The sequence below is a fragment of the Pelodiscus sinensis genome, chromosome 2 (assembly GCF_052426305.1).
Source record: "Pelodiscus sinensis isolate ZL-2025 chromosome 2, ASM5242630v1, whole genome shotgun sequence".
NCBI lineage: Eukaryota > Metazoa > Chordata > Testudines > Trionychidae > Pelodiscus > Pelodiscus sinensis.
In genome coordinates this window covers 207,611,498-207,627,704 of record NC_143053.1, presented here as the reverse complement: position 1 = coordinate 207,627,704, position 16,207 = coordinate 207,611,498, and the positions used below count along the sequence as shown (strand labels likewise).

General features: G+C 40.6%; 1 protein-coding gene across 1 annotated transcript in view; it reads right to left on the bottom strand.

The window, feature by feature from the left end:
* The window catches only part of DGKB (diacylglycerol kinase beta), a 492,141-nt gene that overhangs the window by 178,947 nt on the left and 296,987 nt on the right, over positions 1-16,207 (bottom strand). Inside the window, exon 20 of the mRNA XM_075922292.2 lies at positions 6,112-6,176. Coding sequence (XP_075778407.1) covers positions 6,112-6,176 — 65 coding nt within the window. The remainder of the gene's footprint in view (positions 1-6,111; positions 6,177-16,207) is intronic.

Here is a 16,207-nt window from a genome sequence, read left to right as displayed (position 1 = left end):
AGCTGACTTTCTAGGTCTAGTGTAGATCTGGCCTTAGAAATGTTATCTGTGCTAATACTGATGTCCTTTAAGGTGATAAACATGAATAATTCAGATACTAACCACTACTCAGTAAGGTCTCAGTGGAAGTAGGTAGTCCTGCAATAAGGTCTGGATGGCACCAGAATACCCACATTGACTTTGACCTAGGCCATTACTTTCATAGCATGCGAGTGCAACAAAAGTGTTTGCTGGGGGCCAGGGTGCTATTCCTGCATTTGAGGTCAGAGGAAAGGGAGCTTTTCCTCCTCCATGGCCCAAATTCATGTTATAGCCAGGAGCCTACTAGGCCAAGGTGGGGCAGTATAGGTCAGCTTTTGATTGTATATAAACATTTCAGGTTCTGCATCAGAAGATGGATTATCTTGTTTTGCTTTTACTGATGATTGCTATTACCTGAGCCTGAGTTCAGAGGTGCATTTCAATGGAGTATTATCCTTTTGTGGAAAAAAAGCAATCAGGCGGGATCAACGAGACAGGTAGTAGATGTTTGCAACCAGTTTTCTGCATTGGGCTGGTGTCTTCTGATAAAGTTTTCTCATCCAGTCACGCCAAGACAGGGAGAGGAAGGGAGTTCCTAAAGTATTTGTAGAACTTGTTCACAGGAGCAATTGTTTCTGCTCTCCTTCCAAATCCTCAAGAACAGCAACTGTGTTCCATTATCTTTGTTAATAGGCTAGGGCTAGAGCAGAGAGAGACATACAGCAGGGTGCTGGTTTAATATAACATTCTTTATTGGTGAGAGACTTTTTTTTTTTTTGCAAGGGATAGCTAAGGTGCGATAAGGTGATGTGCTATGCTGACTTTGGTACACTGCGATGTGAGACCGAGTGGAAAAGAGAGAACTGGCTAAAAATTCAGTTACTTTCAATATTCTCTCCTGCCTGTTCCTCTTTCTTTCCAGTGTAAATCCATGTCAAATATTTTATAGATTATAATCTAAACCAGAATTATGTGCATATTAATCAGCGGAGAGCTTATTTTCTTAGCGGTCACTTGCACAAAGTAAATTGGTATTAAGTGGGTTTTTTTTAATACCAGTGTCTTTAGAGGTTAAGTGCATAGATACTGACAAAAAATAGAAGCATAATTAAACATGATTAAAGTTAACTGCTAAAATACAAAGTCAAGAATTCTACACTAATCAAGTTACTAGGAGCATGAGGTTGTTTCTCTTTTAGGAAGTCTTCATCATAAAACAGTTATAAATTAAGAAGAGCAACTAATGTTTGAAAACTTCTAAAATGATGTATCTAGAACTGTAAATGCAAGATATAAATTCTACTTTAGTTTGCTGAACCTAAAAAACACCTTATATACTATTTGGTGTCCAAGGGTATGTCTACACTTCAAAGAAAGCCTCAGGCATTCAGGTCAATTGATTTGGGCTTGGCCTGTTGGGATGAAAATTGCAGTATGAACCTTCCCACTCAGCTTGGAGCTTGGGCTTCACCACTGTCCACCCACAATGAGTTTCAGATCCTTGGTTCCAGCCCAGGTTGGAACATCTACACTGGTATTTTTAGCACTGCAGCCCAAATCCATGTCAACTGATCCAGACTCTGAGTCTCAATGCTGTAGTTTTTTCTTAGCAAACATCACCAAATATTATTTTAGACTATTTAATATGGACCTGAATGATTTTTGTTAAATGTTCACATTCTCTCTGCATGTATATTTTATTCACATAGACCATATATCTATTTTTCTCAGAAGCAGTCCATGGTGTGTACACAGATCTCCCTGCAGGGAGTTCTGGCCAAATGAGGTTATTTCAACAGCATGTCCACATTTAGTGAATGATATTACTTCAAATGCTCTCCTCAGGGTTAACTACTAGACCCTAGCTCTCTGAAATCAAGAAATCCAATCCTTTTCTTACCAGCAAACATTAGGAATTGAGCCATGCTTTTTTAAGAGAAGTCATCTCAGCACTTCATTCCACCAATGTCAGATTCCAGTAGTTGTGAATGCATTTAAACACTTGCCTCTCTTTAAGTGTCCATTGAATGGATACAGTCTGTATCTTATCAGTAAGACCAGGGAACATACTTGATCAGAGAAAAGAAAAGAATCACAGAAAAGGATGCAACTATCTATTGCATGCATTCTTTATTCATGTGCATTTCTTTCTTTATATATTATGAATTTAAGTTGATTTTTGGGGGGGAATTGGGTGTCCAAATCCCTTACATGGCTTTGAAAATTTTGGTCCTACTTTATTTTTTTATACTTTTGAGACATTAATAATGTAAAGGTTTGTTAGAAAAAGAAAATTGTAACTCCTGTCACATGTTGAATAGAAAAAGGAGTGCTTAATACTTCGATTCTATTCTGTGAAAGCAGTTTATGAACACTAAACTAAATAATCTGTCCAAATCCAGTAAGATAGAAACATTTTCAATATCAATTTTAAACATGATGAAACTGAGGCAGCAAAGTTTCCTCTGACCATAACGCTGACATGGGAGGTAGTGGTGGTGGTGGGCGGGGGGGGGAGGGAGGGGGGCCATAGTGGTCACATGATTTCATTGTCCTAGCACATGTGCTCAGTTTACAAGTAAAAACAAAAATCTCTCCACTCATGGTCAGAACTTGCAACATAGCCTAATTTACACTGATGCAACTATATCCTGTTTTGGTTTCAATGGACTTGAATAAATGTATTAAAATTAGTGGAGAATTATCTTTCCTTGTGAATCTTAGTTAATTATTGATGGTGCATGAACAAGGGGAGAATCCATCTCACACTCCTTCTGACTGTTTAAAACAACAAAAACTTACTTTTATCCCTAAAGTAATACTCTCGTCTTATTCCAGCTATTCTGAAATTTGTTTCCAAAGGAGGTAGTGGAATTCTCATCATTAGAGGTTTTTAGAGGAGGTTGCAAAAACAAACAAAACCCCCCACACTTGTCAGATATGTACTAGAATTACTTCGTTCTGTTTCAGGGCAGGGAAACTGGATCCCAACAACTCTAAATTCTATTTAGCAAAGAATACCATATTGGTTGTGTATCAGGTTAATACAGTCTGAAAGAAGAACTGCAGTGCAAACGTCCAATTTACAGAAACGTTTAATCTCTCAATTAGTTTAATGGGAGTTCTGGGTGCTCATCTTCTCTGAAAAATCAGAACGTAAGAAGTTAACTCCAAGCCTTAGAGGGATTCTTTTTCAGAGACAGAATACGAGTTTAGAAATTCAGGGTGAGATTTTCAAGAGCCTACATGGCTTAGGAGTACATGCCCCTTTGACCTTATTGGGATTTGTGCTCCCACATTACTTAGATGCTTTTGGAAAATTCAACCATCTAGTAAATTACAAAGTTTATAGCCACTGGCTCACTGGAGTTCTATAATGGGATTTGTTTTCACATACATAATACCTTACATCAGGTTTATCATCATGGAATGTCACCATATACAAACTGCATCTGAGATACATTTATGAAAAATTACATTAGCTGAGTTTGTTATTTTCCCTCTTATGCAAACTAAAAGAAATATTTTAAAAATGATAAGCCTATAGCAAAATTCTTCAGGAAACTCTCTTACATTTAAAATATGATAATTAGAGCTCAGGCTATCTAAAAATGACCAGATTGTCATTAGAACTTCTGTTATTATAAACATGCTAGCAAATTATAACTTTAACAGTTATATCTTAGATTATATAATATTTGTCAAAAACAAATCTATCTGAATAAGGGCTCTTTTAAACCTTGGAAATATAAGTTCTTTCAGTATCTCAGCAACAAGAGGTATAGAGATTGGAACTATATATTTTTGTAATTAATTTCCTTAAGATAATGTTAGAAACATCAGAATCTTTTAAATATAGATGAATTTCAAGGTGAGCCTGCTAAGAGATATTATTAATGGCATATGATTTATTGTGACATGAAATCTGATCTGAAACTCATATTATTAGATGGACTTTTTATAAATTAAAATTTCCAACTGCTGAAAATATTCAGAATGGACACTAATAAACCAGCTTCACCTGCAGAAACTAGAATATTGGCATTAGATAAGTGTCCAATAACTCCAGCAATAAGTCTTTATGAACCACTGTGTGTCCTTTTCATAATATAATTCTTGGGAATTAAAAAATATCTGTGTTTTCTGAAGAGGAGCAGTTTTAACCTGGGTGTCTATAGCAGAATTTATTATAATAAATCAAACACTAGATCATGAGATCTCCTCGCAGATGTTGAGGGGCACAGTGTGTAAAAAGCCTCCCATTGTATGGCTTGTGACTGACAACTGCTGTTCCTGTGGTTGAGCAAGAACACTGCAGTGGTTAATGGCCCCACTCATACCATTCTGTTCTGATCTACACAGTACAACAGCAACACTAGGGAGAACAGATCTATTATGCTGCTATACAAATAGCAGTCTCTGTACCTATTATCCATTACTTGCTTACTTAAGATATAATTGCTTCAGGGTCTCCCAGGGAAGTATAGCAGCTCCACATAGCTCGCTATACAGGTAAGTGGGTAAATGCCACTATTTTGCCCAGAGAGATAATATATTCATCCACTGCGAGTGAAGAAGTCTATTTGTCCATTCACCCATTTGTCCAAGAACTCCTCTTAAAATGGTAAGAACTAGGACCACCACATTTGGTATGCAGCTTCCTCTTATCAAGGACTTCATTGTGAGGGGCTGGGGGGACTTAAGCTCCCCCAGACAGGGATGCATAAAACCATACAGAAAGCAAACTGCATCACCAGGCAGGTGAAAGGGGCTGGCTGTAGATGTCCCATCTGGGACAGCCCCAGCCCCAATCTTCCCACCTCCAGGTGTCCTTTAGGGAGCGTGTATGTTGGGGGTGCTGCAACTCCATCCCTCTTCCCTCATTCACATGGGAAAATTGCTGGCTGTTCCCCTTAGTCAGGGAGCAAGGAGAAAGTGCAGTTTGCTTCATTCTTCAATTTGGCTAGGGAGTGTGCATGGGGCAGACGAACTTGGACCTGCCCCAGCCACTGGACATGCACCCCTCTCTCAGCTATGCCTGCTGCAGTGGCCATGAAGAGGTGCTTCTCACCTGGCCCCAAGCTGCTGTGGTGAGAGGGGGCTGGAGTAGTCCTCTCGCTCCCTAAGGCATCCTGCATACTGAACCTCTCATCCCCAGTCTAGCCCCAGAGCAAAAGATTCAGATAAAGTACATACATTTTCTTTTCTTTTCCAAGAAACAAAACTTAATTGAGTTAAGGACCCAACTGAGGCTAGGTAAATCTTCTCGTACATATATAAACTAATATGTGCAGTATGTATTCCTATACATTCTACTGATTTCTTTTCCTCTTTTGTGCCTTTATATGTTACTTAAGACTTCTGAAATGCTGCAGTTCCCCATCATTGTTGATCTGTTAAATAACTCAAATATGAGACGCAAACAAGCATTGTGTTATGGGTTTTATCAACTCGGTAAGCCATCTATTGAGTAAAGACGTATTTACAATATATAACAACGCATTGTACATTTCCAGGAAAGTTTTGGAACAACAGTCCATATCAAACTAAAAGAGGAACACATGGATGTGGGCAAAGTTTCAGTTTGCACATTTTAGACATTTCCCAAGCTTCTTAATGATAAGTAGTATATATTTATAAACCAACATTCAGTTGCCCTTCCTCACAGAGTATATATGGAAGGGCCCCCTGTCAACATAGCAGTGTGTATGCAGGAATGAAAGATAAGGATCCCCAGCTGCAGCTGTCTAATAAGTGCTCTGCAGTTCCTAATGGCAAAGTGTCAACTCAGGGATCCTCAGATACCACAGTGCATCATCTCTATCATGCTAATCTTAAGAGTCAATCATTTTGCACATGAGAACAGTTTATTTATAATGCTGCTCACTTCAGCTGAGATGCCACCAGATAAAACTGATTTTAATCAGAATAATCTGAAACCAGATATTTAAAATAAGATTCAGTGACATTCTGTCTTGTAGTAATGTTCAATATTTTAAAGGAAAATGTAGAATTTATCTCCTCATGGAACATGCATCTTAACCATTTGAAAACAACTGATTTATATGCAAATGTTATTTGTGCTCTTACCTACTGTTGAACTTCTCTGGATGCTTTTCTCGCATGATGTGGAATCTGTGGGCAATTGAAGCATCCTAACAGGAAAAAAAAGAAAAGTGTAAATCTACCATCATGGGTAAAAATACAAAATATAAAACTGAAATTATAACCAAGGCACATAAACTGCAAGATATTCTATATAAGAACAGTACCCTGATAATGTTGAAAGCTCAGATATATGGTATTCCACCAAGTAGCTGTTGTCTTCAGATCATTCACCTTTTACAGTATGTTACATCTTTTTATACGAATGGAATGTGATGATTATTTTTGTTGAAAGTATCTTTTAATGCTTGTGCAGCAGACAAGCATTTGTCTTCAGTGAAGGTTTACTATCAACAACATTATATTTGCTAGACGACAGAATACATCTATGACATTTCTTTCTCTGGTGTAGTAGAGTAGAAGACCCAGTAGGTTAACACCTATACACAGCCTGGACATTTGTACAGGCTTCTGTGTGTTTGATTATGATGGGTTATTTACTAGCCAGGTAGCTCAAAAGGGGTTGTTCAAGGAACCAAGCAGGAAAGGTCAAATAACACACATAATAACCCATGAGAAGACAATGGCTGAGTTATCACTGGGGAATACAATACCTGTCTGGCTCCATCCAACCTAGAATGAGTTACTCTTTCCCAATGTACACCATCAATAACCATCTAAATCCTCAAAGATTCTAGAAAAGGAATGCAGAGATAGGTCATCTTGAAGAAGCTGCCCAATGAAAACCTGACATATGATTGACAGAGGTAGAAACTATCGAGTGGGCAATCTGTTTTCTCCCTTCCAGATCTGGAATTGGCTAAATATTGGTGAACATACAAAGGTGTAAATAAAAAAACTGGTTAGGCTTTTCTGATTTTTCCCATTTGCTCTATGTAGTCTGTACCTTGGAGGAATGAATTAACAATGCTTCATCTTGAAGAAACTGCTTTCTTTGTTTTTGAAAATATATGCCACAGGTTGGATCTCCTTGATCCACCACCATTGGGACCTGATTGGTCCTGAACAGGAGAATTTATCAGACCATGGGGGTCTCCTGCCACTGGCTCCCAAGGCTTCCCCAGCGGGTGCCCTACTTTGCCTCTCCGCAGCCCCCAAACTGACTGGGCTTCTTGCCCAGCTTCTGCCAGCTCCTTGGGAAGTGGAAGCTCCAACCCCGGCCCTGTGATCCAACAGGCTGCTCTGAGGATCCAGCCTCATGCTCCCAGGGGCTGCTACGGTGACCCAGCCCTGCACTCAAGGAACTACTGCAGGGCTCCAGCTCCAGCCTTGTGCTCCAGAAAGTTGCTGGAGGACTCTGGTCCTATGCTGCTGTAACCCCAAGCTCCTGCGGGCTGCCTTGGGACTCCAGGGCTGTAGCAAGGCTCCAGCCCAGCACAATCTGTGCTGCCGGAGGACTCCTGCATGGCCCTGCACTGCCACAGGCTGCTGGAGGCTGCTGCAGGGCTTTGACCCCAGTCTTGGGCTGCCACCAGCCAGTCTGCCAACCCTGTTGCCCCGGCTGGCTCACCCTTCTGTCCTTAGGCTCCCAGCTCTGTGGTCCAGAGCATCTGTGGTCCTGCCAGATGATGGATGTTGCCGGAGCAGAGAGAACCAGTTTCTGGAGGTATAACCTGTATCACAGACTCTCAAAGGCAAACTATTACAGGTGTGACAACCAAGTTGGACCTGAGTCATTAACATTGTTGGGAACAGGGAACTACAGCCCAGAGTCCAATCTAAGAATGGTTAAGCCATGTGGTTCCACCCAGAATGAGGTACAGGAAGCCAGGCCTGTCCCCTGTGAGATGCATTCAAGAGGCACTAAAATGATTTCAATCACAATTTGCCCAGTGCACACATACACAGTGCACACACCGCACATGAAGACAACGTGTGGAACAAAGATATTAAGTAGTATGAGCTTGTGATGACTAATCAAATTATTCCCATGTAGCACCAATATTTACAAGTTATATACATCATCCCAAATGTGTGTCAGTAAAACCACCAGACCATGCCACATTCACATCATGTATTTAAGTGCCATGTATTTAATAGAAAAACAGAAAATTATTAATGCTGTTTTTCCTATCCATCAATCTGTGCTCTTAGTACCATTACAGTTCAACTGCAGTGGCTTTTGAGCAAGGTAAAAATGCAGACCTATATAGAGAGACTGTACTAATCTTAAGTGTACTTATCTCCTTCACCTTCTCTGTAAACTCTCATGTAGGATTTCCTTGCCTCAATCCATGTTCCTCCTAAGATTTTCCATCCATGAGCAAAGTGAGTTTTGTCTTGTGCGCCAATATTGAGGTCATGTGCTCTTGTTTGGATGTGTGCCACCATTGCACCCACAAGTTACTGACAAATATCATATTCATATATTAAAAGTTATGGAAGAAACAATACAGCCCTTTCCCACTCACAAAGAATAAAAAAAGCTATTAAATCAGAACTTTCACCCAAACATCCTTATTATTATGGTTGACCCTAAGTTCCAATGTACTGTGTCACGCCATCAGTTACAGATAAGATAAAAAACATCACCCTGACACACACACACACACACACACACACACCCCTGCAAAGTTTGAACAATGAACTGTTTTTTTTAACAACCTGTGCTGTGCTGCTACACAACACCACTAATCAATAGTGGCAGGCAATGTTCCCTCTAACTTTTTCCATCCATTTATTTATTCAGAATAAATTTTTTTATGTGCACTGAGGTGTGTGCAGATGTGCACCATCAGTAGAAACACATGCTGCTGGCTTTGGGAGCTGTGCTAATTAGCTGGGTGGCATTTGACTCTCTCCTGGGTGGTCATCCAAATTCTCAGCTCACTGAGGGCACACTGAAACAGCAGGGCAAAAGTTGAATTAAGATATGTAACTTCAGCTACGTCAATTGTGTAGCATTGCTTAATTCGGCTTTTGGAGCTGTCTACACAGCAAGAAGTCAAAGGTAGAACACTCTTCCTTTGACTTCCCTTACTCTTTGTGAAATGAGGGTTACAGGAATTGGAGTAAGAAGTCCCCCACCTTGACATTATTTTGAAATAATGGCTTGCTGTGTAGACATGCATTTTGTTATTCTGAAATAACACTACTGTATCGACATACCCTGAGGTAACACTGAGGAAAAGTGAACTTATACATTACCTGCATCTGTGCTTTCTCCCAAGTGTAGACTATTGGAAATTGAGACTTTCACTGGGGGAGCTAATCTGGAATTATCCCAATGGAAAAAAGGCCAAGTGTCATCTTAATTAGAATAAATTCCTGTATGATGCATCAACTGACATCCAACAACTGCTGAACTGTGGCTATTTCAAAACGGAGCTAAGCCCTAATTCATGCAATCCATACTGATGAATGAATGTATTTATTAACTAGAAGATTTACCTAGCATTGCTCTGGTCCAGGGCCAGCTCAGAGCAGGTGGGGCCACGCAGGCTGTCCATCACCTGCTCCCCGTGGCCAACCTGAAGCAACAGGGGCCATGTGGCATGGCGGGCAGTTGCTTCCTGGGAGCAGCCTGGGGCAGTGGGGGCTTTCCTGCTGGCCAACGGCTGCTCACCAGGGCTGGAGTACTTGCTGTTGACAAGTGGCTCCAGCTCTCGCCCCAGCCGGGGCAGTCGGAGGAGCAGTTGCCCATGACACAGCTCCAACTCTGGCCCTGGCTGGGGCTGCCAGAGCAGCTGCCGCCCACCATGTGGCTGCACATGTGGCTCCAGCTCTAGGGCGCCCGGAGGAGCAGTTGCACATGATCCAACCCTCAGATCCAGCCTGGGAAAGGGCTGAAACTAAGGCCCAGGCAATATGGTGGCTGCCCTGTTAGTTCTTTGATGGGGTGGCAGTCCACAATGCAGCCCGGTCAAAGCAGCTGAGCAGCCACTATGTGGCACTGCTTAGGAGGTGGGTGGGCCTCAAATTCTTGGTGGAGACCTGCGCAGGCACGCATGTAAGAAGGAACAGAGTATTCCCAAACTCATTGTCCTGTCAGTCTCCTCTGCTTACATACAATATATGGGGACTAATTTAGCAACAACTGCTCAAGAGAGAGCTCTTGGAGTCATTGTGGGAGGGATGGATCATGTGAGGATTACCTGTTGTGTTCTCTCTCTCTGGGATATCTGGTATTGGCCACTGTCAGCAGACAGGATACTGGGCTGGACGGACCGTTGGTCTGACCCAGTATGGCTGTTCTTATGTTCTTATGCATATTAGTCACATATTACCATATTTATAAGAAAGATTAAAAGTAATTTTACATGGAAAATATTCACTATCATAGGTAATCCTGGTAACAAAATACTTTGAGTATAAAGTGATGCTGGTAGTTAAAGTTGAGTTGCCAATCTCCCAAGTAAAGATAGCCAGTAGATCAATAATAACTCTATGAGCTTTAGAAAGCATAGTCTTTGTTACTTTAGCTGAATGTTAGACACTCCAATAAGTGAAAATATAATTTAGAAAAAGAATAAACCAAGGTAAACAAAGGACCACTGTTGTGCTTAAATTGTTAACTTTCATCTTTGTTAAGGCAAAAGTAAAAGAAAGACCCAAGACAAAAGGAATAAGGAAGTAGTAGCTTATTCCACAGAAACAAGAAAACACTAATCAAGGACTGTCAAATGAATGAAATGAAAAGGCTAATGTGCTTACTAATGCATAACCATACAAGGCATAAACAAATTAGGGATCAATGCCCATTTCAGATGACAGACAGTTATTTTTCCATGGAAGGTTAATTTGATTGAAATTTTCCCCTGCCTGAACATTTTCTGACACCAAAATAAATCAAGCACCTTAGGCTACATCTAGACTGCAGATTATTATCGGAAAAAGATATGCAAATTGCGAAGCGCAATTTGCGTATTTTTTCCAAATTTTTTTTTCGGAAGAGGCTTCTCTGAAATTTGGCCCATCTATACAGGGCCAAATTTCATGAAAACCTCCTCTTCCAGAACATCCCTTATTCCTCTCAGTGAGAGGATTACAGGGATGCTGAAAGAACGCAGCTGTTTTTTTGGAAACTGTTCAGAAAAAGCAGACGTGTTCCCTGGACGTGGCAGAGCTTCTCTGGATTCCCAGAAAAGTTCTGCAGTCTAGACATAGCCTTAGTGAGCTAAGACAAGAGGTTAAAAAGGACAATGCATAAAAATCAATTTTTATGAACATAGCACAAGGTGGATGCATGCCACACAAATTTAATAAAAAAATTGTTGAAAGCGTACAATTTCATTTATAAAGAACATAAACCAAACTGATCACTAGTACCCCACACATATGGGCTTTGGAGCAGGGGAACTGTTCTTCAATTGATTGAGTGGTCATTATGTCCAGTCTACAACTTAAGAGGGAAGACTGAAAGAATTGGGCTTGCTTTGTTTAGAAAAGAGAAAACTGAGAGGGGACATGAAAGCAATTTTCAAGTACCTAAAAGAGTGTTAGAAAGAGAAGGGAGAAAAACTGTTCTCCTTAGTTTCTGATGATAGGACAAGACGCAGTTGGCTTAAATTGCAGCAAGGGAATTTTAGGTTGGGAATTAGGAAAAATCTCTTAACTGTCAGGGTGGTTAAACAATGGAATAAATTGCCTGGGGAGACTGTGGATTCTTCATTACCGGAGATATTTAAGACCAGGTTAAATAGACATCTATCAGGGATGATCTAGATGGTGCTTGTTCATGCAGTGAGGGCAGAGGACTGGGCCTCTCAAGGTCCTTTCCAGATCTGTGTTCTATAATTCTGTGATAATCGGGTGACTCCAAAAGCCACTGATTGGCACCTTATTCTGTAATACTCTAAACCCCACCTAGGCCTGACTATTTACATAGGATTCTATGTCACTAAGGCATTGGAAGAGGCACACGAGCCCCTTGTTAACAAGCAGTCCTTTGCTCCCATGCAGAAGAAATTCAGCTTTCATTCAAAAATATGTTGAGCCCATTTGTTTGTGGAAGTGAGCTTTGCATAAACTGGTCTAAACAAATGGAAAATAATTACAAAGCCCATGATGAACCAGAAGCAGGAATCTGGAGGTAGGAGTGAATTTTAGATCCATGCTCTAATAAAACTAGCAGTTAAGAATGACCAGATAACATCCTCTTTATCCTGAATAATCTGAGTTTCACCCTACCAGAGAAGTTTCTGGCCCATAGATCTTTTAAAGTAAATGGAGTCGAATACTTTCAGGGGTGTGTTTCAAATCTTCCTAAATTCCTGAGGCTGTTTCCACATGATCATTGTGGACAGTAAAGGATTAAATTTGGGTTAGGGGGTCATTATTTCAAAATCCCTCCCACAGTTCTGTAGCAGGCTGTACTTGTTAATGTTTCCAGCCTCCTCGAAGGTTGGGAAAGAACAAACTGCTGTTCATTCATCCAGTTGCTGAGCTGCAAGTGGAGTTCGCTAGCAAACACAGGCTTGTTAGCTATTTCAAGAAAAATGCAGCTGGAACACATGACAAGTGCACCAACAAATAACAAAATAGCAATTTCTGTAACCCAAGCACTCTCTCCTCTGCCCCACCAGTCACTCTGATGTATCAAAAGGAGGACAAGCAAGGCCCAGCTACTGTTGTCTGTATAAGAAGTTCTGTTTCACCTACAACTGCCTGCCCAATCTAAGTACAGAATTTGAACAGGATTGGGAGGAAGCCTGCAGACCCATTCCCCACACAATCCAGGGAGAAACCAACTTGGAGAGGAGCACCAGCAGGCAGAGGAGACTCAACAAATTGCAGAACCACAGGAGACTCATTTGACCATTAATTATCCATCTACCACAAAGTAGGAGCATCCCTCCATCCCATCCAATTATTCTGGAGCCAGGGACCACAGGCCAATTTGCCTGTCTCCAACAGCTTCTGCTGCTGAGGAAGGCTATCAGGTAGGCAAGCCATCAAGAGTAGCTTCCGTGAACAAACTGGGCAAGTTTGGTACATTGCGGATACTGAGAGAGGTGGAGATGGACGGATTAATGGATTGAGGTGCTCTAACCCCAACCTTCCACTATAACAACTGGCAAGGGAGTTACTAGAATATTCTGATTCTGAAATGTACATTCTGGATCACCAAAAGACTATGTGAGGTCTTTAATGAAATCTAGGGTCATGTTGCTCATTAATATCATTATGAAATGGTTGGATGGACAGTATCTAAAGAGTTACATAAGTATATGGAACATATTTTAAAATCTGTATCAAGGCAGAGATTACAAACTGATTTTCTGTCACAAAAGATGTTTATTCATCAATCTCTATGTTGCATGCAAATTAAGTACTATAAGCTAACACAGTGGCTAAGCATCTATGGACTAAGTCAGCGGGGGCTGATATCAACACAATAGCAGCGCACAAGTAAATGAAGCCACAGGGGTTATCACCCAGAGTATAAACAATAAACTTTCGGGATATAAGTAGAAGTCAAAAAGACACTCCTTTATTCTAGGAAGTAAACAGAAAGTACATTTATATTCACAAAAACAGGCTTTGACTGAGATAAGACTTCTTTAGACAAGTAGTTAGTCTGTTTAGTCTTAAAAGTATGTTATGTTTTTGTTTCAGATGGAACCCTTTTGTTTCCATTATCCTTACTCACTAGCTCTTGCATTTTTTATAATTTTTTTTTGTTTCACTATTGCTATCTCTCTCTGTGTGTTAAGGTATTAAGCAAACTGCTGATCCTCAGTTGAATCCTACAAATGGGTGTATACACCATGGCCTTGGTGATATCAACCCTGTTATTTCGGTGAGTGTATGTCTACACTGCAGAGTTTTTCCAGAAAAACAACTGTTTTTCTGGAAAAACTACACTTAAATCCACACTGCTATTGCACTCTTTCAAAGTTGAAAGAATGGAGGGGTTTTTCCGACAGTGGTAAACCTCTTTCTACGAGAAAGAAGCCTTTTCCAAAAGAGCTTTTTTCAGAAAAAGGTATGTGTGGACGTGGAAGAGAGTGATTTTTCGAAAGAAGAGGCCTCCAGGAAAAAGCACAGGTGCCTGGTGGCCACTCCATCCACAGTACTCACAACTGAAATGCGAGACAGCGTCCAATGAATGCGGATGTTATCTTTCAAACAAGCACATTGCAAGGGTGGTACTTTGTTAGCTAACAGGCTGCTGGTTTCAGGGAGGCTTCCTTTCACTGAAGGCAGGGGATAACAAGGAGACTCTTAGCACTGAGTCCCCCCAAAATCATCAGCGGTAAAAGGGTATACAATTAGTGAGTTATGAGACTCAGAGAATGGAATCATTAGGTTTTCTGAAGATCAGAAAAGTGTGTGAATTGGTATTGTACGGAGTAGGAAAAAATCATGGCATTGTGTGGGGAGGGAGTTGAAGGGGAGACAAAAGGGAATACCACATCACTAACTGTGATTAAAAATGCTTTGGGAAAACCCTTACTATAATTCGGAAATACATCACCGTTTCAGCTTGGTGTCACCTATTAGAGAGTTAATTTCTTTCTATGTGGTGGAAGTTCTATCCAGGATTCCAAATGAATGAGACTAAGAGAGATCAAGATGTCCCTCCCATTAAATTCACATTTGTAAGAACCCAAATAATACTTTTATTTGACTTCATCAGTTCATCCCTTTTGATAGCCTGCCCTTGTAGTCTGATAGTGGGTAATGGCAAATAATGTCTGAGAAATGCCTGATCGACTTGATACAGAAATCACTGAGAGAAAATTGATACAGAGAAGAAAATGCATTGATTAGGAAAGGAAACTAATACGTATCACTATATTACCTAACAGTTAAACAGGCTGAACAGTACATTTGGAAAGGTTACCTAGGAGCCACGTGCTAGTCTGTAATGGATATTTCATATTAGCATTGGTGTAATTTAAACGACTGGCATTCATACTTGCGTGGAATGTGAAGAAATTTTTTAGGGTGAAGTATTGTTCTACCCCGATTTAACATTTAGCTTTTCTATATCTATCTTTTAAACATAAGACTTCACAAATGAACTGTATTAACTGTCTACATCAATTAATCCTCAAAAACTTAAAATAATAACAAAAAAGGCTTATGATCCCCTTTCTATTTCAGGCCTATAACAACCCTACTACAGATAATGCTGAATATAAAACTTTTATTACCAGAGTTATTGTAACTATTTAGGAGATTTATTATATGGTGCTTTTAGGATATCATTTTAAAAGGCTTTAGAAATATGATTCCAAAAATCCAATGCCCACTACTTCTTGTTTAACACACGTGGCTTGTTTAATAGTTACCCACAATGAAGTCTTTTCTCAGTGTCTGTCTTTTCATGGACAATATCATCCATCTAACTTGAAAATTTCAAAGTTTTCCCTTTTTATTTCTCTTGTGCCTTAAGATTTTTGCCCTTATTTTTTGCTCAATCACTACCTATGCTCACGGGCAGTAGGTAATGTAGGAAAGGGAAAGCATTGCCTTCCCAAAACTACCCACACTCCCGCTACCCAGCTCTCCATCTGCTCTCTGGCCACTGGGGAAGACTGGGGCCATGGCACGGCTACTTAGCCCTCCAACTGGCCATGAAGGATCAGACTGTGGTGCGGCTGTTCAGGTCTCCAGCCGTTAGGAAGTCAGGAAGGTCGAGGCTGTGCCACTTCAACAGATGAGACTAAGGTTATTGGAGATGTTCAAGGGCTGCGAGAAGTAACTTGGGATAAGGACCAGGCCTCTGCCATAGAGGCTTTGGCAGGGTGGTCGCGAAAGAGGTGGTGCTGGGTCTTTTCTTCCCAGCTAGGTATTCACCCACTGTGTATGCCTATGCTACCTTGGTATTTTGTAAGTAAAGATGAAGTAACTGATAAATATTTGATGAATGTAACTCCTAGTTAATCCTGGCTTTAACAAAGAACATGACTTGTTCTTCTGCATCCGAGGTAATAATTTCAAAGTACACATCTAACAGAATGGAAGCTCCCTGTTCTCTTCAAGAGACACTTCCTCCTCCCAACCTATACTAAAATTTTAAATGGCTGAACAATCCTCAGTCACTTCTTGCTCAGGTTTGTTTTAAATCCTGACAGTGGAGATGAGATAGAGATAGGACAGAACACATTTG